Source organism: Gopherus flavomarginatus, chromosome 25 (assembly GCF_025201925.1).
Source record: "Gopherus flavomarginatus isolate rGopFla2 chromosome 25, rGopFla2.mat.asm, whole genome shotgun sequence".
Taxonomy (NCBI): domain Eukaryota; kingdom Metazoa; phylum Chordata; order Testudines; family Testudinidae; genus Gopherus; species Gopherus flavomarginatus.
In genome coordinates, this window is record NC_066641.1 from 3412935 (window position 1) to 3437984 (window position 25050).

Sequence of the window (25050 nt, forward strand, 5' to 3'; positions counted from 1 at the left end):
ATGTCTACACTACAGACATTACAGAGCCACAGCTCTGGGGCTGTAGTGTAGATACTTGCTAGGAGAGGGTTTTCCCTTCCTGTCCTTAATCCACCCCCTCTGGAGGCAGTATCTAAGTTGATGGAAACGTTCTTCCATGCACAGCAAGGTGGCTACACCAGGGCCTAGGTCAGCTGAAGGGCCTTGCAGGGTGGGAGCTGGTCACCGCCCTGAGCCCCGTAGTTAGGCTGACCTGAGGTGTAGGTGGTGGCCCAGGGACCTGTCACTGGCTCCTTCTGCTCACCCCAGGGTCTCCTCTGGCCTGCTCAGAACCCCCCCTCTTGCCAGGTGAAGGGCAGAGCCTCCCCCTCTGCCAGGCAAGGGAAGCAGGCGGGGGCTGTCGGAGCCTTGCCCCAAGCGGGGCTGCGGGGAGCCCCTCTCCTGGGACCCGCTGACCCTCTAGGAGCAGAGCAAGGGGCCCCTGGGGGCAGGCTGAGGAGCTGCTCCCCCGGCTCGGGGCTGCACTGGGCGCTCAGCTGCTGGGAGCCCCGACGGGCCGGGGCCAGGGAGCGGGACATGTCCCGGCGGCTCCCGGCGGGGCGGGGCGCGGGCGGCAGGTAAACAGCCGCCCCCGGGAACACCCGGCTCCCGCCCCGCCCCGCCCCGCCGGTTTAAAGAGCCGCGGGAGTCCCCGCTGCCGGCCGCGCAGCGCAGCGCCATGAAGAGCAGCGCCCGGCCGGCACCATGCGCTCCCGGACCCTGCTGGCCGCCCTGTGCCTCTGGCTGCTGCCCGGCTCCGCCGCCTACTTCGGGTCAGCGCCGCCCGCGGTCCGGTCCGGTCCCGTCCCGCTCCCTGCGCCCGCGGTGGGGTCCGGCTCCCTGGGTGGGGCGGTGCGCTCCGCGGGGCTCCGGCGGGGAGGTGGCATCGCCGCGCAGCCTGGGGCTCCGGAGCGCTTGCGGGGAGGCAGCCGGCGGGGCTCTGGGTGCCCCTGCCCCGGGCTTGTCCGCTCCTTGAGCGGAGCCTGGCCGCCTGCGCCTGCTCAGCGCCGAGCACCGGGCAGCCCCGAGTCCCCCGCGCTGAACTGGTCAGTGAGATCCCTGGGCTGGTGTCGGTCGCTGTGGGAAACCACGAAGCGGTGACAGTTCCTTGGCGTGGGGTTAAATCCAGGAACAGGCGTTCAAGGGCTCTGGGGCTCTGCTCTCCCTTTCCTCGGGGATGGGGAGGCTGTTGGCGGGGCGGGAAGGAATTTGTCTCTGTGGGGAAGGCAAAGGCTGTTGCCCGGGTCTCTAGCAGAGGGGAGAGTGAAAGGGAAATTGTTGTATGTTGTGGTTTTTCTTGGGAAGTCCCTTGTTCAGAGCTGGTGTTTAAAAGGGGTGTGAATCATTGTCGCTGTTGAAACCCAAAAGGCAGCAGCTCAGACCTCTGCCCAGATGGACAAAGTGTCCCCAAAGTAGGGTGACCAGACAGCAAGTGTGAAAAATTGGGGATGGGGGGTGGGGAGTAATAGGAGCCTATATAAGAGAGAGACCCAAAAATCAGGACTGTCCCTATAAAATCGGGACATCTGATCACCCTACCCCAAAGCACAGTCAGGTTCTTAACTAAGGCAGTGGAGGGAAAGTGGAGGGAATCTGGATGCCCTTGACCTCTGACTTTGCTGGTGGGTGACATCCACGGAGGTTTGTCTAGTCTGAGTAGGGTGACCATAGCGGGCGGCTGGCTTTGCAGATCTGCGACAGGGAAATGCAAAGGGAATGGCTGCCTCAGCCCAAGTCGCGCTATCCAGGACAATATCAGAGCTGTATGTGTATGTCAGCCCCCGAACTGAGCACCCTGAATCATCACACACCCCCAAATAAAGACTTTTTTATAGGCTGATTTTTAAAGATGCCTATGTTCGTTTTGGAACGTGCTAGAAAAACAGAATTTCTCCAATAGCAAAAAGTGGGTTTTCTTAGAAATTTGCTCTGCTTGCTTCTGGGAAAACCCTTTACAAATGACTTTGTCAATAAGATATTCCTTTCTATGGCCTTGATCTTGCAAAAACCTATGCCTATTACCTCTGACTGAGCAGCCCTACTGACTTCAGTAGGGCTCCTTCCAGTGTATCTAGTTACTTATGCACATAAGTCTTTGCAACATCTTTTATTTGTGGATAGGAGATTCCAGTGTGCACATGTCTATTGTTTTACAGTACGTAGCGCTCTTAGTGCATGTGGTGCATTATAAATGTTTGAGAGATGCAGGAAGATGAATACACTTGAACACTGCGATAACTGTCCATAAAATCCTGAGCCAGATCCTCAGCTGGTGAAGTCAGGCTAGCTCTATTGACGTCAATGGAGCTACTCTGACTTGCATCACCTGAAGATCTGGTTCACTGTCTGGGCTCTGATCCTGCAAACACAGACACGAATAGTCACAATGAAGAGAATACTTGCATGCATAAAGTTACGCGTGGATTGGGGCCTAGGTCACTTTCATTTAACACTTCTTAAAACACTGATTTGGCTACAATTCTTTCTTTAAAGAGTTTAAAGGATTCCTTAAGTCAGATGGATTTAAGTTTCTATTTATGTTTAAAGATGTGATCTACATGATCGTTTCACTTTGCTTATTTATTGTCGTCAAAGGGAATATCCCATATATACTAGCACTTGGAGACCGAAAATACATCTAAGCACATACCTCGTACAGAGCTAGGAAGTGGTAGGTGCTGTTTGGATTTCTCGTTACAGGAAGTATGTATTGCCGATTATACAAAGCAAAATTAAATATTCTCACATTTCCTTAACACAAAACAAATATTGAATATTACTCTAGGTGGCTTCAGTTGTTTAAGCAACATGAATGATCCCTGATCTCTTAACAATGATCCTTTCCTTAGTGGAATGCCTTTCTAACCTGCCTTGTATTTCCCTGAAATGACAAATCAGGGGCTGATATTAGCCAGTCTCTGTTCCATGGGTTTCAGAGTTTCAGGCTGGAATTTTCCTGCTTTGTTACGTTTTGTCCTTGAGGCATAAGCTTTTTTGCAGTGGCATGTGCAGTGCAAGAGTTCTTGCTCCTTAATTTTCAGCATTTAATTGAAAAGAGAACTTTAAAAGGAGTAAACAAAAATAAACTGAAGGCTCAGTAACAACTGCATTGTTTTGGGCAGTTGAAGAAAGCAATAATTCATAAGAATGGAATGATATTTCCAGGTGCTGGTTGGGGAAATGGATTATTAGGGAACTGTAATATTTTAGTGGTATAGGCAGGAAATGTTAAAATGAGATTGTATCTGTCACAGCTGAATCTAATCTGTGAAGTGGCTAATGGGGTTGGGGGGGGTCTTTAACCATCAGTTTCAGCGTTTTGCTGAATAGGGATGGACTTAAGCAGTGTGGTAGCTGGGTGGGAAATTTGTTTGTGCACTTTTGACCTCACACACTGTATGTGCGAGGTCATGCCTCACGGAGGATGCCATTTTAAACAGAAATGCTCTGTGAGGGGGTCATGGGGGGTGGGTGGAGTACTGGCACTTAAAATCAGGACTACATCTTTGCTTAAATGATTTGTTGAAATGGGGGCTTGGAAAAGGATAATGCAGAGGGAGACCCGATGAGCAGCAAATGAGACGTTTGCATAGTGACGCTTCATTGAAAAGGGCCCTTGTAGCTTTGGACTGCATACCTAGAAGCCCCCAGTCTGAAGGCCGTGTTAGGCTGTGTCTACACTACAAACTTACATCGGCATAACTACATCACTCACCACACCTTGAGCGATGCAGTTCTACCGACCTAACCCCGGTGGAGCCAGCGCTACGTCAGCAGGAGGGCTTCTCCCATCAACCTAGCTACCACCTGTCTCCGAGATGGACTCACTACGCTGAAGGGAGAAGCTCGCCTGGCAGTGCAGGAGAGTCCTCACTAAAGCGCTACAGCGGTGCAGCTGGAGCAGTGTATGTGTAGACAAATACTCTGAGGAGCTCTCTAGTGTTGAGATGACGGCACCTCTAATGCCGTTTCTGGTTCTGGCTCTGTCAATATCAGTGATGGACGGTGTTCTTCAGACAAGCACAAAAATGACTAAGACTAGGGAAAGATGACGATTGTCTACAAGTATTAAGGTGGCCAGGTGCTCTTTGGAAATCACGCAGGTTGGGTCTACTTGTGTGGAGCAGTTTGCAGGGCTGGGGCCAGAGAATAAACTGACTTGCATTTAACAAAGGAAAGAGGAGCGCATATGCATATGCAGCGTGGCTAAGCGAACACTCCTAGTGCATGTTGGAATTTCGTGACTCATTAAATACCTGATCTTGCAACCTTAATTATACATTAGTGCTAGTTTTTTGCAGGAAATTTCCTAGAGTTTGTAGGAAAAGAGAATGAGCTGTGAGGCACAGAATATGTGGCCATCAGAAATGGGTGCAGGGCATCTGTGGGAACATGACTTCTGCAGCAGGGAGCACTGTGTTGAAACTCTCCAAAGGAAACTTATGCTGGGAGGTGGCTCCCCTGTGTCTCTAAGGAAGCTGGCTGCTGCTCTGAGCAGCACTGCTGTGAACCTTCCAGCAGTGATGCTCGGAGAGCTCAGCTGACCCCACTTTCCCGAAGCCTGAATGCTACCCCCTGATCACACTGTCTGGCCACTAATTCTTCCAGCAGCACCTGTTTTCCCCCAATATGTGCAGCATGCACTTGACAGCCCTCTCCTTGTCCTCCATCCACACCCCCTTTCCTCTGTGACAGCTGCCCTCCTCAGGCGCTTCTCACCTTCCCCTGCCTCCTTCCTTCAGCCACTGCTCCTTCCCTTCTCTGCTGTGTCCCTGAAACCCCATCTCCCATGACTGCTGCATTGGTGGGATGCTGGTGCTGAGATACATCTCTTCTGGTCCTGGCTGGTGAGGGCACTCAGCCACCCAGCTCCTCCTCTGGCACACACTCAGCAGCACTAGGGTGCAGGAGGCACTGGGAACCTGGGCTCCCTCCAGGGCTAAGAGGGTGGTGGCAGGGAGGCTCTAAAGGGCCCACTGGAGCCAGGACTTGCTCACCAGGCAGTGGTGTGAGGGGACTGTACTGGGCCAGGGGAAGGAGCCTCAGAATAGCTGGGTTGGAGGAGGGGCTCAGAGATGGTGGATGGGTTGATAATTGGATTTGGGGGGGAGGGGGTGTCTTAGTTCCTTTGGAAGGGGAGGGAGTGGGGTGAGAACTGAACTGAGGCCATGTCCCCATGGGGCGGAGGGGAGTGGTTTGGAATTCTGTTGACTTGGGGGCAGGCTATTGAGGCTTGACTTTTGGAGGGAGCAGAATTGCTACAATGAGTGGCCAGAGCAGGGGAGTACAGATTGAACTGATGGGGAGGACGGGGGGCATAGATCAGAGGTGTAATGGTCTGTGCGTGGTCAGAGATTGGGGGGGGGAGGACTGCAAAAGGGGGCTGGGGAAAGTGATGAGTGGATGCTTAGGAAGCAATTTGCGCTCAGGGGCTTTGAGGGGAAGGAGGAGGATCTGGAGGAAGGGAAGGTAATGGGGGAGTGATAATGAGAAGGAGAGCAATGGGGTGGGCATGTTTGTAGATCTCACTCCCTGGAAGTACAAGCAGGTATTTGGGGCTTGTGTGTGCACTGTGTCGGTAATTCAATATAATTTGCCAGTGGCAAATTACTCTGCTGTGGAATTCCAGAGAAACACCGACTGGAATTGCTGCTTTGAAACACTTCACAATCTCCTGAAATGTGGGAATTGCACCTGGCATTCCAGAATGTCCTGCAGCGCGGGCCCCTGGGCCTCTCCCCTCTCACTCTCCATTTCATGTTTTTGGGTGACTGCAGTTTTCTGAAAGCTCCCCCTTTTTGTCTGGCTTGTTCCAGACGTGGGCAAACTCTGAGCCTGAGTAACTCACAAATAGGAGTAGTTGAGAGAGCTGAAAGCATTGGGGTCTACTTGCCATGCATTATTCAGATGCTGGCTACAATCTCTGCTGTGCAAGGAGCAATTGGCTTTTTAGCCTCCATATTCATCTTGACGATCAAAATTTCCAGTGCCTCTTGGCACCCAGTAATTCTGCAGTGAATGGGCCACTGCAAATGCAGACTATGTGCCCGTTTGTTGATCTTGCCCCTCAAGTATGCGTCAGGAACTGCTTCAGCGCTTCTCTGTAACCTCTCCCAAGATTAAAATCCTGACTTTTGCAGGGAGCACTGAGGCACCCTGGAATTTCTCACTCAGCCTCTGGAGACGTTGGACCTTTTGTATGGCAAAGCTCCAGTCGTGTTCCCCTGAAACTAATGGGACTTATTTCAACAGGAGCAGAATTTGGCCCTTCACTTGGTGTGTGCTTGTCTGTCTTGTTGGAAATGTCTGGATGAGTCACATGATGAAGACTGTCCCCTAGCCCAAGCTGGCCTAAGGCTTTGTGGGGTCTTGTTTGCCTTACAGCACACAGGGACTTGGGAATGTTTGCACATTGGAGGAGGTAGGTCTTGGGGTGGGGGTGAGTGAGAAAAGCAGTCCCCTTTCAAGCTTTGCCTTCCTTATAGATTAAGGCCAGAAAGGACTATCAAGATCATCTGCCCTCCTGCACATCTTAGGCCACAAACTCATCCACCCACTCCTGTAATAGACCCTTAACCTCTGGCTGAGTTACTGAAGTCCTCAAATCATGACTTCAAGTTGCACAGAATCCACCATTTACACTTGTTTAAACCTGCAAGTGACCCATGTCCCATGCTGCCAAGGAAGGTGAAACACCCCCAGGGTCTCTGCCAGTCTGACACGGGAAGGAATTTCCCCCAACTCCAAATATGGTGATTAGTTAGATCCTTACCCTTTTGGCAAGACCCACCAGCCAGACACCTGGGAAAGAATGCACTGTGGTGACTCAGAGCCCTCCCCATCTGGTGTCCCATCTCCGGCCATTGAGGATATTTGCTACTAGCACTTGCAAATCAGCTGCATTACATTGTCAGCAGTCTCATCACATCCTCCCCTCCATAAACTTGCCAAACTCACTCTTGAAGCCAGTTAGATTTTTTTGCCCCCATTGCTCCCCTTAGGTCATTCCAGAACTTCACTCCTCTAATGGTTAGTAACCTTCATCTTTTGCCTCCCTAGTATTTATCCCTCTGATGTATTTAGAATATCAGGGTTGGAAGGGACCTCAGAAGATCTAGTCCAACCCCCTGCTCAAAGCAGGACCAACTCCAACTAAATCATTTATGGAGAGCATTCAGCTCCCCTCAGCCTTCTTTTGGTTAGTCTAAACAAGCCAAGTTCTTTGTCTTGTCTCATAAGGTGGGTTTTCCATTCCTCTGCTCATCCTAGCAGCCCTTCTCTGCACCTGTTCCAGTTTGAATTCATCTTTCTTGAACATGGGAGACCAAAACTGTGTTCCAGATGAGGTCTCATCAGTGTCTTGTCTCATGGTACTAATACTTTTTTTTTCTGTCCTGGGAATACCTCGCCTGATGCATCCTAGGATTGCATTCGCCTCTTTTGTGGCCACATCACACTGGCAGCTCATAGTCATCCCTGTGATCAGCCAAAGTACCCAGGTCTTTCTCCTCCTGGGTCACTTCCAACTAAGTCCCTAGCTTGTAGTAAAAATTCTTGTTGGTCCCTAAGTGCATGACTTTGCACTATTACATTTCATCCCATTTCTATTACTCCAGTTTACAAGGTTGTGCAGATTTTGTATGATATCCTGGTCCTCCTCCTTATTGACAATACCTCCCAACTTTGTCATCTGCAAATTTTATTAGCACATTCCCACTTTTTGTGCCAAGGTCACGAATAAAAATGTTGAATAAGATTGGTCCCATGACCAAACCCAAAGAATCCACTAGTAACCTTCCTCCAGCCTGACAGTTCATCTTTCAGTATGACCTGCTGTAGTCTCCCCTTTTAACCAGTTCCTTAGCCACCTTTCAATTCTCAATTAATCCCCATCTTTTCCAATTTAACTCATAATTTCCTATGTGGAACTGTATCAAATGCCTTACTGAAATCCAGGTAGACTAGATCTACTGCATTTCCTCCATCTTAAAAAACAGTTATCTATTCAAAAGAAGTGCACCAGAGCAACCTGATCTATCTACCTTTTGTAAAACTATATTGTATTTTATCCCAATTGCCATTTATCTCTGTCCTTAACTACTTTTGCTTTCAAAATTTGTTCCAAGACCTTGCATACAATTGAGGTCAAACTAATTGTAGTGTGACCTCAATTGTATGTATGCCTGTAGTTTCCTTGATCACTTCTCCCCCACCCTTTCTTAAAACTAGGTACTATATTAGCAATTATCCAGTCATAGGGTATGCCCCCTGAGTTTATGGATTCATTAAAAATCCTTGCTATTGAGCTTGCAATTTCATGTGACCATTGGGAGCATAAGAATGACCGTACTGGATGAAACCCAAGGTCCATCTAGCCCAGTATCCTGTCTTCCGACAGTGCCCAATGCCAGGTGCCCCAGAGCAAACAAAGAGAACAGGGAATCAAGTGATCCATCACCTGTCGCCCATTCCCAGCCTCTGGCAAACAGAGGCTAGGGACACCATCACTGCCCAGCCTTGCTAACAGTCATTGATAGACTGATCCGCCATGTACTTATCTAGTTCTTTCTAGTTTCTTAATATTTTGGAATGGAGATTTTGCCTCTGCCCCACCCCCTGCATTTAGTCCCATGGAGTTGTCTGAGTTTGACTTCCACCTCCAATGTAGTAATTTCTGCTTCCATGTCCTCACTTCCATTAGCCACCCTGCTACTATCCATAAGCTCCTCATTGCCTTTATTAAAAACTGAAGCAAAGTATTTAAGGTGTTGGGCCAGGCCTAGATTATCTTTAATCTCCACCTCATCCTCAGTGCTTAGCCACTCCATGTTTTCTTTCCTTGATTTCTTTTTATGTATATGGCTAAAAAACCTTTTACTGTTGGCTTTAATTCCCTTTGCAAGGCCCAGCTCTGCTTGGCTTTTGGCAGTTCTCACTTTTCTCTGCACTTTCTGACCTCCAAGAGGTAGCTTTCCTTGCTGATCCATCCCATCTTCCATTCCTTGTAGGCTTTCTGCTTTCTCTTCAGCACCTGTGTGAGATGCTTGCTCATCCACCTTGGTCTGCAGACCTTCCCAGTGAGTTTTTTCCTCTTGCTTGGGATACAGGCTTCAGACAGAATCTGCTACTTTGGCTTAATAATTCCAAGCCGCCTCCACATTCAGATTCTTGAGTTCTTTGATCCAGTCCACTTCCCTAACTAATTCCCTTAAGTTTTTAGAGTTTGCCCTTTTTAAAATCAAGGACCCTCACTACAGATCTCCTTTCTTTCTTTTTTTTTTTATCCGTCCATTTAATTTACACTGAATTAGCTCATGGTCACTCTAACCACGGTTGTCCCCTCAGATCAGCTCTTTTATGAGGTCCTCACTACTCACCAATACCAAATCTACAATCACATCACCCTGTGTTGGCTTGGTAAAGAAATCTGTCAGCGATCACACCTTGGAAAATCTGGGCCCTACCATTATTAGTAGCACTTGTCCTCCAATCTATATTAGCAGATTAGTCTCCCATAATCACACAATTCCCAGTAGTATTTATTTAATTAAAAACATTAAAGGTCTCTATCATATCCAAATCAGATCCTGGGGTCTATAGCACACCTCAAGCACTATCCCAGAGGAGCCTCTGGTAGCTTTCTTCCGCAAAGTGATTTTGACCCAAACAGACTCTGGAATGGATAAATCATTGTTGGACTTTTTTTCTTCTATGTTTATATTGACTATCCACAGCCATTTAGGAGAGTCATGGTGGTTGCTACATAGGTAGTACCCAGATTTTCCTGCTGCAAAAGCTTGGGCCTTTGCTAAATAAGAATCTCCATGAGCAGTGAGGGGTCTAAGACATGTGGTTCTGTGCCCGATGGGTGGCATCAGTGGTACACTACCACAATGGCAGTTCTATATAGCCTGCCCATATAGCGTCCGCTTACTGATTCATGTAAAACATCTGGAAGATCATAATCTGATAGGGTCTAACCAGCACAGATTTTGCAAAGGGAAATTGTATTGCTAATCTCAATTTTTTGTGTCAATATAGTAGTGGGTCAACCAGTTCTCCTTTATCCATCTTATTTAGACTTTCAAATGGTCTTCTGAAAAAGTCCTGTATGAGAGGCAGTAGCAGCCGTCATTGTCATGGATCAAAAATTGGCTGAGAGGTGAGAAACAGTACAATTAAATGGGCAATTTTTATAAGTATCAGAACAGAGGGACACTGGAAATAACTGAAAGATGGCAAGTTCCAAACAGATGAAAGGAAATCTCCACGCAATGTGTAATTAGACTGTGGAACTTCCTGCCACAGGAAGTAATTGAGGCCAAGAATGTAGCAAGATTCAAAAAAGATTAGACACTTATATGGGTAACAAGAATATTCAGAGTTACAATAATTAATACTAACAAGTTTTTGGAGAGCTATTAAACTTAATGGTTTTCCATTCCTGAAGCAATGTCTAACTGTAGGGGTTAGGAGGAGACCTTATATGGGCAGACGGGAGTGGATTATCCCATATCTGCCTAATAAAGATTTCTTGTACTTTCCTCTGAAGCATCTGGTGCTTTCCATCGTCAGAGATGGGATACTGGGCTAGATGGGCCATAAGTCTGAGCCAGGCTGACAATTCCTGTTTTCACTGGCTCCTACAAAGATAGGCTGTCGTAGGTACTGAACTCAACTGGCACTAAGTCTGTGTATAAACTGATGCTACTCAAATTTCCTGTTGCAACATTGACACATGAATACCCTTCATGACATGCTCTCCTTCTATAAAATCTGCAAAATCGTACCTTTTGAAAACTGGACCAGTCTTAATCCAGGTCAGGGAAATGGAGCCAGTAGCTTGACTTTGCATGTAGCTGTGCAGAAGTGGCCCCGGGACTCAAACTCCTCTGCATGCAGAAATCGTCATGAGAAAAAGGGGTCCTAGTGAGAGGTGGGGGTTTTCCCCCTAGAAAACTGAAATTTGGAGACTTCTCTAAAGCTCTCTTTAAGCTTTTTTTTTTTTTTTTGTAGCTGGCCAGACCCTAGGACCTAAGGGTTGGTCCCATAAGTTAATACACATTCTTCCATCCTGCTGATGTGAGCAAGGATGGAGATCACTTGGCATCTCACAAAATCAGGCCCTCATTTTAAAAAAAAACAAAACCTCTTGACTAGCTAGAATGTGCCTGGAAAGAAATTAAAGCAAATTGATGCATTTAGTGAAGTGCTCAGACAGAAAAGCAGAGAAACGGAGTTGAGATCTTTTTTTCAAAATTAATAGGTGTGAATTAATGTTCACATCTTTGCTTTTTGCTGTATAATCTGGTTTTAGACGATAAAAAAATGCTAAGCCATTAAAAAAATTTTGCACAGTAATAGAATACTATTTAAATATTTTTGGATGTTTTCTACATTCTCAAATACGTTGCTTTCAGTTACAATACCGATTACAAGTGTGCAGTGCTTACTGCAAATATTTGTAATAAATATAAACTGTAAAAAACAAAATATAGTATTTTTCAATTCACCTCATAAAAGTACCATAGTGCAATCTCTTTATCATGAAAGTTGAACTTACAAATGTAGAATAATGTACAAAAAAACTGCATTCAAAAATAAAACAATGTAAAACTTTAGAGCCTACAAATCCACTCAGTCCTACTTCTTGCTCAGCTAATTGCTAAGACAAGCAAGTTTTACATTTATAGGAGATAGTGCTGCCCTCTCATTTACAATGTCACCTGAAAGTGAGAATAAGCATTCTCATGGCACTGTTGCAGCTGGTGGTGCAAGATATTTATGTGCCAGATGAGCTCAAGATTTGCATGTCCCTTCATGCTTCAACCACTATTCCAGAGGACATGCGTCCATGCTGATGACCAGTTCTCTTTGATAACCCAAAGCAGTGCGGACCAACATATGTTCATTTTCATTACCTGAGTCAGATGCCACCAGCAGAAGGTTAGTTTTTTTTCCTTTGGTGGTTTTGGGTTCTATTTTTGCATTGGAGTATTTCTCTTCTCTTTAAAGACATCTGAACACATGCTCCACACCTCATCCCTCTCAGATTTTGGAGGCACCTCAGTCTTAAACCTTGGGTCGTGTTCTATAGCTATCTTTAGAAATCTCACATTGGTACCTTCTTTGCGTTTTGTTAAATCTGCAGTGAAAGTTTTCTTAAAATGAACAACGTGCTGGGTCATCATCAGAGATTGCTATAATATGAAATATATAGTAGAATGCAAGTAAAACGGAGCAGGGGAGATACAATTCTCCCTCAAGGAGTTCAATCACAAAGTTAATTAACCCCTTTTTTTAAAATGAGCATCATCAGCATGGAAGCATGTCCTCTACAATGGTGGCCAAAGCATGAAGGGGCATATGAATCTTTACCGCATCTGGCACGTAAATATCTTGCGATACCAGCTACAACAGTGCCATGTGAACACTTGTTCTCACTTTCAGGTGACATTGTAAATAAGTAGAGGGCAGCATTATCTCCTGTAAATGTAAAACTTGCTTGCCTTAGCAATTGGCTGAACAAGAAGTAGGACTGAGTGGACTTGTAAAACTTCAGAGCCTACATTGTTTTGTTTTTGAGTGCAGTTCTGTAGCGCCAAAAAATCCACATTTGTAAATTGCACTTTCACAACAGAGATTGCACAACAGAACTTGTATAAGGTGAACTGAAAAATACTATATCATTTTTACATTTCAAACATTTGTAATAAATATACACTTTGATTTCAATTACAACACAGAATACAATATAAATAAAAATGTAGAAAAACCTCCAATATTTAATAAATCTCAATTGCTATTGTTTAACAGTGTGATTAAAATGACAATCACGGTTTAATTTTTTTGAGTTAATTTTGTGTGAGTTAACTGCAATTAATTGACAGCTCTAATTATAAAACTTCATAGCTAACATGACTCCTGCAGTTTGCCTGGATGCAAATATCTGCGTGTTTTATGTTTGTGTATGAGAATGTGGTTTTATTGTAATCTTGATCTTTCATTTTAGTTTTACCTGATGATGGAATAAAACTATATTTACTACAGGTCAGCTCCTGCAAACTGTTATTCCCATAAGTGGCTGTACTGCTTCCATGAGTTATTTTGTTGAGGCAGTGGATAGAGAGTTAGATTAGGAGTCAGGAGACTGTTCCCTGCTCTGCTCTGGACCAACACTGGGCAAGTCACTACTTCTCTGCCTTTGCATCCGCTCTCAACATTACACTGTAAGATGTCTGGAGCAGGGATTCTCTTGCCATGTGTATGCAAGCACAGGGAGATTCCTGTCTCAGCTGGGGCCTTCTGGTACCCCTGTAACAAAACCAATAGCCTGATGTAAATGGGACTACTTGCATGAAAAAGATTTCTCAGAATAAGGTACCAGTATCAAGTGTCTTTTGATTAGCAAACGAACTGTGTAATCTATTTTTTGTGTCTGTCCCCAATCCTACTTGGTGCAGGCAGGCACTTACATGTATTGCTCACAAAAACTCTTATTAAAACATCAAGGCTGTAACCTTTGAATGTTTGACTTCACGAAATGCAAAGACTAAAGATGCCTGCGCAACCATAAATCAGACCCATTGTGCATCTGCATTATGAGATGGCCTTCAATGATGTGATCACGTTTGGGTTGTTTTTGTTTTTTTTTCCTGCAAGATCCCTGCCTCATTCAGGGCACAGAACGGATGGTGCTCACTGAATGGCCAGCTGCTCAACATGAGGCCCCAGGCCTTTCTTGCTGCACACTATTGAAACCCTGAAGACAGAATTCTTAGTTTTTTCATGGACTCTTCTGTGCCACTCACCACCATCAGGTCTGAGTGTTTGTTTCACAACATCCCTGTGAGGTGAGGAGGGGAGGGTAGGATTGTCCCCATTTTACAGATGGGAGAAATGAGAGGCAGTAATTTCTAGGTCATAAGGCTGGAAGGTACAATTGTGTTCATCTGGTCTGACCTCTTATAGAATAGTGTGACCCAGGAACCTCTTAATGCTAACTGACAAGGAGGTGCATAGGGGTTACAGGAATCTCCCATCTTTAGTATTTATGGTCTTGCTGACCAAAAGAGTCCATGTGAGAACTCTAATAAAAGCTTGTCACATTAGTATCCTTGTGAAATGTATGTATCCGTACTATGGCAGGAGTTATGTATATTTAGTGAAAATAGGTTCTGAAAGTCTGTGTGGCAGGACTGGTCATCAGAACAGGTGGAAGACAGGCTTTCTGCCAGAGGAGATGTTTATCCATCTGTCTGTTTACATGCAAACTGAGTATTGGCTCATTTGCCATGGGTCTCCCATCATCTGTCTGAACTGAATGCAAATGAAGGATTGTGGAGACTTCAGGAAGGGAAAAACAGCACAGGGAGAGAACCCTACCTGGAGGTGTGGAGGAAGTCCTCGATATACTATAATTGGAGGCAAGAAAGACCCCCTACCACCATTTGAGTAAGTAAAAGGACAGTGACGTTCCTTCATGGAAAAAGGGGTCTCAGTCACGCTTGGCTGAAAATGCTGGTGTGGACTTAGGGTGAGATCCTTCTTTAGACAGAAGGATAACATTAGTTAAGTTTAGTCCCTAGAAAGCAAATTATGATTTTGTTTTACATGTAACCATTTGTTTCTAAGATCATTACTCACCATCTTTTGAATCTCTGTTCTTTGATCATCTTTCCTATATTCATAGTGACAATAGGAGTCAGTGCTGTGGCATGAAGCATAGTGGTACTGAATCGACCCTTACAAGCTGGTGTGTACTGTCCTCTCGGGACAGCATGCCTGGGAATTCTGGGAGTGTTCAGTGGCTCTGGGGCTGAACACACAGGGAATGCTCCAGAGCAGGGGTGGGCAAATGTTTACCTTAAAAATAAACCTGCTTGCTTAGAAAGGGCTTTGTGGTAACTTCTAACTGGGGGCAGGTTATTGCCTCTGAGGGGAAGGCAAAGCTGCCTGGTTAAGTCATCTGGTTTAGAACCACAGGGTTAGTGGGACCACAAGGGTCATCTAGTCTAACCCCCAGCCAACTTGCTGGATTTGTGTGACTTGCTGGGAAACTCCGTGCAGGCTGGGAATTGTGCAGTCTTGAAAAACCCTAGTCAGGAAGGAGAGCGATACGGCTCTCTGCCAAGACCTTCTGTTTGCCAGAAGCTGGGACTGGGTGAGACAGGATGGATCACTTGATTACCTGTTCTGTTCATTCCCTCTGAAGAATCTGGCATTTGCCACTGTTGGAAGACCAGATCTTGGTCTAGACAGACCCTTGATATGACCCAGTGTGGCTGTTCTTATGTTTTTGATGAAGGTTGAGGAGCACATGTCCTAGAGTGAGTGCCCTTGCTGCTCCACGGTCCATCCATCCCTGTGCATCTGGATCCCTGCATACCCAGACCTCCCCACACCTGAACCCCTGCGCTGCTGAACCTTACCTCTTGTAGTTGGGGGGGCCTCCCACAAACTCCAACTCTCACCATGACAAGCCCCCTACACCCAGATCCCCACCAACATCTGGACCTGGACTCCCAAGCTAAGCACCCCCCATACCCAGACCCCCCCTGTTAAGCCACATCCCACCTCACCAAGTTTCCTCTACTGAGCCCCAAACAACGGGGGAACTACAGGCCAGTCAGCATCACCTCAGTCCCTGGAAAAATCATGGAGCAGGTCCTTAAGGAATCAATTCTGATCCTCTTAGAGGAGAGGAAAGTAATCAGGAACAGTCAGCATGGATTCACCAAGGGCAAGTCATGCCTGACTAACCTAATTGCCTTCTATGAGGAGATAACTGGGTCTGTGGATGAGGGGAAAGCAGTGGATGTGATATATCTTGACTTTAGCAAAGCTTTTGATATGGTCTCCCACAGTATTCTTGCCAGAAAGTTGAAGTATGGGCTGGATGAATGAACTATAAGGTGGCTAGAAAGCTGGCTAGATTGTCGGGCTCAATGGGTAGTGACCAATGGCTCCATGTCTAGTTGGTAGCTGGTATCAAGCAGAGTGCCCAAAGGTCGATCCTGGGGCTGGTTTTGTTCAATATCTTCATTAATGATCTGCGAGGATGGTGTGGACTGCACCCTCAGCAAGTTTGCAGATGACACTAAACTGGGAGGAGTGGTAGATATGCTGGAGGGTAGGAATAGGATACAGAGGGACCTAGACCAATTAGAGGATTGTGCCAAAAGAAACCTGATGAGGTTCAGCGAGGACAAGTGCAGAGTCCTGCACTTAGGATGGAAGAATCCCATTCACTCTTACAGACTAGGGACCGAATGGCTAGGCAGCAGTTTTGCAGAGAAGGACCTAGGGGTTACAGTGGACGAGAAGCTGGATGTGAGTCAACAGTGTGCCCTTGTTGCCAAGAAGGATAACAGCATTTTGGGCTGTATAAGCTGGAGCATTGCCAGCAGATCGAGGGACATGATCTATTCGACACTGATAAGGCCTCATCTGGAGTACTGTGTCCAGTTTTAGGCCCCACACTACAAGAAGGATGTGGAAAGAGCCCAGTGGAGGGCAAGAAAAATGATTAGGGGGCTGGGGCACATGACTTATGAGGAGAGGCTGAGGGAGCTGGGATTATATAGCTGCTTTCTCTTCTGCAGGCTATCAACCCCCCCCCCTCCCTTAATTCTTCAACTACCTGAAGGGGGGAGGGGTTCCAAAGAGGATGGATCTAGACTGTTCTCAGTGGTAGTAGATGACAGAACAAGGAGTAATGGTCTCAAGTTGAAGTGGAGGAGGTTTAGGTTGAATATTAGGGAAAACTTTTTTTTTCACTAAGATGAATGGAAAGGAGCACAAACACTGCCAAATTAAGTGCAAGAGTGCAATAAGAAAAGCCAAAGAGGAATTTGAAGAACAGCTAGCCAAAAACTCCAAAGGTAATAACAATGTTTAAGTACATCAGAAGCAGGAAGCCTGCTAAACAACCAGTGGGGCCCGTTGACGATAGAGATACGAAAGGGGTGCTTAAAGACAATAAGTCATTGCGGAGAAACTAAATGGATTCTTTGCTTTAGTCTTCACAGCTGAGGATGTTAGGGAGATTCCCAAACTTGAGCTGGCTTTTGTAGGTGACAAATCTGAGGAACTGTCACAGATTGAAGTGTCGGTAGAGGAGGTTTTGGAATTAATTGATAATCTCATCATTAACAAGTCACCGGGACCCGATGGCATTCACCCAAGAGTTCTGAAAGAACTCAAATGTGAAGTTGCAGAACTATTAACTAAGGTTTGTAACCTGTCCTTTAAATTGGCTTTGGTACCAAATGACTGGAAGTTAGCTGATGTAACGCCAATATTTAAAAAGGGCTCTAGAGGTGATTCTGGCAATTACAGACCAGTAAGTCTAACGTCGGTACCGGGCAAATTAGTCGAAATAATAGTTAAGAATAAAATAGAAAAACAAACTGAGCAATAGTCAACATGGTTTCTGTAAAGGGAAATTGTCTCTTACTAATCTATAGAGTTCTTTGAAGGGGTCAACAGACATGTGGACAAGGGGGATCTAGTGGACATAGTGTACTTAGATTTCCAGAAAGCCTTTGACAAGGTCCCTCACCAAAGGCTCTTATGTAAATTAAGCTGTCATGGGATAAAAGGGAAGGTCCTTTCATAGATTGAGAACTGTCAAAAGACAGGGAACAAAGGGTAGGAATTAATGGTAAATTCTCAGAATGGAGAGGGGTAACTAGTAGTGTTCCCCAACGGTCAGTCCTAGGACCAATCTTATTCAATTTATTCATAAATGATCTGGAGAAAGGGGTAAACAGTGAGGTGGCAAAGCTTGTAGATGATACTAAACTGCTCAAGATAGTTAAGACCAAAGCAGACTGTGAAGAACTTCAAAAAGATCTCACAAAACTAAGTGATTGGGCAACAAAATGGCAAACTAAATTTAATGTGGATAAATGTAAAGTAATGCACATTGGAAAAAATAACCCCAACTATACATACAATATGATTAGGGGCTAATTTAGCTACAAATCAGGAAAAAGATCTTGGAGTCATTGTGGACAGTTCTCTGAAGATGTCCATGCAGTGTGCAAAGGCGGTCAAAAAAGCAAACAGGATGTTAGGAATCATTAAAAAGGGGATAGAGAATAAGACTGAGAATATATTATTGCCCTTATATAAATCCATGGTACGCCCACATCTCGAATACTGCGTACAGATGTGGTCTCATCTCAAAAAAGATATACTGACATTAGAAAAGGGTCAGAAAAGGGCAACTAAAATGATTAGGGGTTTGGAGAGGGTCCCATGTGAGGAAAGATTAAAGAGGCTTGGAAAAGAGGAGACTAAGGGGGGATATGATAGAGGTATATAAAATCATGAGTGATGTGGAGAAAGTGGGATAAGGAAAAGTTATTTACTTATTCCTGTAATACAAGATTTAGAGGTCACCAAATGAAATTAATAGGCAGCAGGTTTAAAACAAAGAATTTCTTCACGCAGCACACAGTCAACTTGTGGAACTCCTTACCTGAAGCGGATGTGAAGGCTAGGACTATAACAGGGTTTAAAAGAACTGGATACATTCATGGTGATGAAGTCCGTAAATGGCTATTAGCCAGGATGGTAAGGAATGGTGTCTCTAGCCTCTGTTTGTCAGCAGGTGGAGATCACTTGATCATCACCTGTTAGGTTCGCTCCCTCTGGGGCACCTGGCATTGGCCACTGTTGGTAGACAGATACTGGGCTAGATGGACCTTTGATCTGACCCGGTATGCCGTCCTTATGTAGGATGGCAGTGAAGCACTGGAATGGGTGACCTAGGGAGGTGATGGAATCTCCTTCCTTAGAGGTTTTTAAGGTCAGGCTTGACAAAGCCCTGGCTGGGATGGTTTAGTTGGGGATTGGTCCTGCTTTGAGCAGGGGGTTGGACTAGATACCTCCTGAGGTTCCTTCCAACCCTGATATTCTATGAACTTCTTCTGGACCCTCCATTGCCCCACAACAATCCCCTGGGCATCCAGATTGCCCCACATAGAACCCTCTCACCCTACACCTGGATTCCGCCCCTCACACTTGGATCCTGCTGGGCTGAGCCTGCCTGGCTGTGCCTGGCATGGAGGGGCAGGACCCCGGGGTTTTTCTGGGGCAGGTCAAGCCCTTGTGCTGTGTCAGGGTTGGGTGCAGCCTCACCATCAAGTCTCTGTCCTGGGAGGGGCAGAGAAGAACAGCTGGAGGGTGCTGTCCCACCTCTGTGCAGCCAGTGGCCTGTGCTCCCCACTGCCATGCTGGAGTCTCCACATTTATTGACAAACTTTACAGAATTTTAGACATTCTGCACACAATATTTTAATCTTTTGGCGCTGAATGCCCTCAGGAGTGATAATTTCAGGTGGAAGGGGCTCCAGACAAAGCCCGCACCTGCTGAATAAGAACAACCCTTTGCCAACAAAGCCAAACTCCAGGAAGAGGCAACTCAGAAGATAACCGAATAGATGCCTGTCACTGCCCTGTGTGCTGTTTTTCTTTGTGGTAAAACTCACCAAGAAGTTTGTGTTGATCGTACTCTTCCAGTATCTGGATGCCTCTTGCCAATCTGGTGTTGGTGCAGGTACAGTGCAGAGACTGCTGTGATGGCAGCAGGGCTGGCGCTATCATTTAGGCAGCCTAGGCAATTGCCTAGGGTGCCAGGATTATTTGGGGGGAAGCATTTTGCCATGGGGGAGGCAGGTGGCTCCGGTTGCCCTGCCGCAGGAACCACAGACCAACGGACCCGCCGCAGGAATGACTGCGGCAGCTCCCACCGGAGCCGCGGGATCAGGGCAGGGGGCGGTGAAATGGCCATGCGCCTAGGGCGTGAGAAACCCTAGCACTGGTCCTGGATGGCAGGTGATCTCCTGGCAACAGGCCCAACTATACCAGTAGAGATTCTTGATCTATCAGCTGCCTCTGCAACACCACTGATCATGGCACAAAAGGCACATCTTGGACACCTGCTGATTTCCTACAGACCCCTGCAATAGCTGGTGGTGCTGTTTTTAAGTGGTTTCGCTCTTGTCCTCTGGGATCTCTCGAGATACAAGGATTCTGTAGGATTTTGCCTTGTCCTCCATGTTTTATATAAGGCTATTGCTAAAGGCTGATGAGAGAGCATGGATTGTGGCATCTCCAGTACACTAGTGACCTACATATTTCTACCTCTTCTGAACCAGACACCGAGTCTGAGCGACCTTCCCAGTGTCTGACCGAGACTGGAGCATTGGTAAGAATGACCTTGCGGGAGCTCAACACTGGTAAACCAGATGATGGGCTGGGGAATGCAATTGGAAGATGCAGGTAATGAATTAGGTCTGTCCTTGTAACTGAGGATGCAGCTCAATTACTTCTGTGGGCCATTCACATTATCCTCTCAGGAGTCTGGTAAGATTCCCACCTATCGCTGGGTTAGAGGCCTTAGTCAAGGGGAAAGCATGGCTCCGTGATGCAGGCTATTGTACAAACACATAGGAGGAGAGTCTTCTCCCAAGGAGTTCACAACTTAAATAGAGAAAAATGGGCAAAGGAAGGACTGCTGTTCCCATATCACAGCTGAGGCACAGGGTGCGGAAGGGACTTGCCCAAGGTCACAGAGGGAGTCCATGGCAGAGTCAGGACTTAAACCTAACTCTCAGAACGATTTTGGCCGTAAGGCACAGGTCCTCTCTAAGGGCCTTCTCTTTCTGATGGAGGCCAGCGCCAGGAGCCATGCTTTTGTCATGTCAGGGCAAGGTAACCATAAGGTGCCTGTTTTGGGGGTGGACGAGAGGGGAGGTACATTGGAGCATGCAGAAACTGGAGCTGCTCACTTAAGTGGTATGTCCCATACCTCCTCTGCATATTACACAGGTGCTCCAGTCTGCCTGTGGGTTTCTGGCTGGTTATAGGTGGTGGTGTCAGGGTTGGGTGCAGCATCCTCATCAAGTCCGTGTCCTGGGAGGGGCAGATGGGGACAGCTGTGAAGATGGATGCAAAATTTCATTTAGCTTCTCGGCAATGGCCTTATCATCCTTGAGTGCTCCTTTAGCATCTTGATTGAAATGTGAACTGTCAGGCTGGAAGGAGGTTACTAGTGGAGTTCCTCAGGGATCAGTTTTGGGACCAATCCTATTTAATCTTTTTATTACTGACCTTGGCACAAAAAGCGGGAATGTGATAATAAAGTTTGCGGATGACACAAAGCTGGGAGGTATTGCTAACACAGAGAAGGACCGGGATATCCTACAGGAACTGGATGATCTTGTAAACTGGAGTAATAGTAATAGGATGAAATTTAATAGTGAAAAGTGCAAGGTCATGCATTTAGTGATTAATAACAAGAATTTCAGTTATAAATTGAGGACACATCAGTTGGAAGTAACAGAGGAGGAGAAGGACCTCGGAGTATTGGTTGATCACAGGAGGACTATGAGCTGCCAATGTGATATGGCTGTTAAAAAAGCTAATGCAGTTTTAAGATGCAGCAGGCGAGGTATTTCCAGGAAAGATAAGGAGGTGTTAGTACTGTTGTACAAGGCACTGGAGACCTCATCTGGAATACCGTGTGCAGTTCTGGTCTCCCATGTTTAAGAAGGATGAATTCAAACTGGAACAGGTTCAGAGAAGGGCTACTAGGATGATCCGAGGAATGGAAAACCTGTCATATGAAGGAGACTCAAAGAGCTTGGCTTGTTTAGCCTAACCAAAAGAAGGTTGAGGGGGGATATGATTGCTTTTTATAAATATATCAGAGGGATTAATATCAGGGAGGGAGAGGAATTATTTAAGCTTAGTATCAATGTGGACATAAGAACAAATGGATATAAACTGGACACTAGGAAGTTAGACTTGAAATTAGACAAAGGTTTCTAACCATTAGAGGAGTGAAGTTCTGGAACAGCCTTCCAAGGGGAGTAGTGGGGGCAAAAGACATATCTGGCTTCAAGACTAAGCTTGATAAGTTTATGGAGGGGATAGTATGATAGCCTAATTTTGGCAATTAATTTAGCAATTGGTCTTTGATTATCAGCAGGTAAGTATGCCCAGTGGTCTGTGATGGGATGCTAGATGGGATGGGATCTGAGTTACTGCAGAGAATTCTTTCCTGAGTGCTGGCTAGTGAGTCTTGCCCACATGCTCAGGGTTTAGCTGATCACCATATTTGGGGTCAAGAAGGAATCTTCCTCCAGGGCAGATTGGCAGAGGCTCTGGAGGTTTTTCACCTTCTTCTGCAGCATGGGGCACGGGTCACTTGCTGGAGGATTCTCTGCAGCTTGAAGACTTCAAACCACAATTTGAGGACTTCAATAACTCAGACATAGGTTAGGGGTTTGTTATAGAAGTGGATGGGTGAGATTCTGTGGCCTGCATTGTGCAGGAGGTCAGACTAGATGATCATAATGGTCCCTTCTGACCTTAAAGTCTGAGTCTGATTGTCCAGTGGCCCCGCTGGTGGTTTAGCAGGCTTCCTGCTTCTGATGTACATAGCACATTTTTTATTACTTTTTTGAGTCTTTGGCTAGCTGTTCTTCAAACAAAATTTTGGCCTTTCTAATTCTTTTTACACTTCACTTGTCAGTGTTTATGCTCCTTTATACCTTTCTCCCTAGGATTTAACTTCCACTTTTTAAAGAATGCCTTTTTGTCTCACTGCTTCTTTTACTTTGTTTTTTAGCCAGGGTTTCACGTTTTTGGTTTTTTTAAATTTTTTTTTATTTAAAAGAAAAGTAAATGTGGGGTATGCATTTAAGTTGAGCCTCTATTATGGTGTCTTTAAAAAGTTTTCATGCAGCTTGCAGTGATTTCACTTTTTATGCTGTGCCTTTTTAATTTCTGTTTCACTAACATCGTCATTTTTGTGTAGCTCCCCTTTCTGAAATTAAATGCTACCGTGTTTGACTGCTGTGGTGTTTTCTCTGCCACAGGGATGTTAAATGTAATTATATTATGGCCACTATTACCAAGCGGTCCAGCTATAGTCACCTCTTGGACCTGATCCTGTGCTCCACTTAGGACCAAATCAAGATTTGTCTCCTCTTGTGGGTTCCAGGACTAACTGCTCCAAGAAGCAGTCATTTAAGGTGTCAAAAAACTTATCCTTGCATCCCTTCCTGAGGTGACATGTACCCGGACAACACCAGGATAGCTGGAATCTCCTCATTATTACTGAGTGGGGAATGGGTTTTTGTTTTTAATTGTAATCTCCCTAAGCATTTAACAGTCACTATCACCGTTCTGGTCAGGTGGTTGGTAATATATCCCTACAGCTATAAGCTTATTAGAGCATGGAATTACTATCCATAGAGATTCTGTGGTACTGTTTGGCTCATTTAAGATTTTTACTTCATTTGATTCTATGCTTTCTTTCACATATAGTGCCACTCCCCCACCAGCACGACCTGTTCTGTCCTTCCGGTATATTTTGTACCCTGGTATTACTGTGTCCCATTGGTTATCCTCATTCCGCCAAGTTTCTGTATGTCTGTTATATCAATATCCTCATTTAATACGAGGTGCTCTAGTTTATCCATCTTATTATTTAGACTTCTAGTATTGGCATGTAAGCACTTCAAACTTGTCACTTTTTAGCTGTCTGCCGTTACCTGATGTAATTGAATGGGACTCTTTTTTTTTTTTTTTATTTTGACTGTTTCTCATCAGATCCTACCTGTATCTTATCTTCCATCCTCTCCTCCTTACTAGGACATAGGGGAGGATCTATGAACGGAGATTCTCTAAGTGATGTCGCTGTCTGAACCATGTGCTCCTCCATACTTGTTGACTTTCCCCCAGGCCTTAGTTTAAAAACTGCTCTATGACCTTTATTAATTTTAAGTGCCAGCAATCTGGTTCCATTTTGGTTTAGGTGGAGCCCATCCTTCCTCTATAGGCTCCCACTTTCCCAAAAGTTTCCCCAGTTATAAATAAATCTAAACCCCCTCCTCCCTACCCCATCATCTCATCCACACATGGAGACCCTGCAGTTCTGCTGTTAGGAACTGGAAGGATTTTGGAGAATGCTACCATGGAGGTCCTGGACTTCAATCTCTTACCTAGCAGCCTAACTTTGGCCTCCAGGATCTCTCTTCTACCCTTCCCTATGTCCCATGACCACTGGCTCTTCTCCAGCACTACACATAAGTCTATCTAGATGTCTCAAGACATCTGCAACCTTTACACCAGGCCAGCAAGTCACCACGCGGTTCTCCCGGTTATCGCAAACCAAGCTATCTATGTTTCTAATGATCGAATCACCTGTTACTAATACCAGTCTCTTCCTAATAGCTGGAGTTCCCTCCCCAGAGAGATATCCTCAGAGCAAGAGGATACCATGACATCTGGGAGGAGGGTCCCAACTATGGGATCATTTTCCTCTGCTCCAGTTGGATGTTCTCCTTCCCTGAGGCTTTCATCCTCCTCAACAGCACAGAGGCAGGGGTGGGACTGTTCTACTGTGTCCCAGAAAGTCTCATCTATGTACCTCTCTGTCTCCCTCAGCTCCTCCAGTTCAGCCACTCTGGCCTCCAAAGCCCATATACAGTATCTGAGGGCCAGGTGCTCCTTGCAATGAATTCACACATTTGCCACCTGCCCATAGGGCAGGTAATCATACATGCTGCATTGGGTGCAATAACCTGGGTAGCCCCCATTCTGGTGCTGGACTTCTGCCTGCATTATCTGTTTACTCCTGAAGCTCATTCCTTTGTTTTGTTTTTATGGTGATGTGCTTTTGGCTTTAAATTTAAAGAATCGTAAGTGTATCCAGCCCCCACTCACACTGCCTGTATAATACTTCAGTGGTGGTTGGGTCACAGAGAGAATGAGTGATTTGATGCTATAGTCTGGGGATAGAGCTCTTGCCTGGGAGGTGGAGGCCACCTGGCTTCTGGTCCCTGCTCCAATGAACGTGCTCTGGAGTAGGGATTCAAGCTGAGATCCCTTCTCAGGTAAGTGCTTAAACCATTGTCTAAAGGCTATAAGGGGGGCACCCCATCCTCTTCTGTGAATGGTGCCTAAATCTCCTTGCCAGTTCAGCCTGAATAAGCAAAATGCTTGTTGGCA

The 25050-nt window shown here is 45.8% G+C and overlaps 1 protein-coding gene across 1 annotated transcript in view; it reads left to right on the forward strand.

The window, feature by feature from the left end:
- Positions 1–723: 723 nt before the first annotated feature.
- Positions 724–25050, forward strand: part of LOC127040775 (protein Wnt-9b-like) — a 48168-nt gene continuing 23841 nt past the window's right edge. Inside the window, exon 1 of the mRNA XM_050935359.1 lies at positions 724–1064. Coding sequence (XP_050791316.1) covers positions 724–1064 — 341 coding nt within the window. The remainder of the gene's footprint in view (positions 1065–25050) is intronic.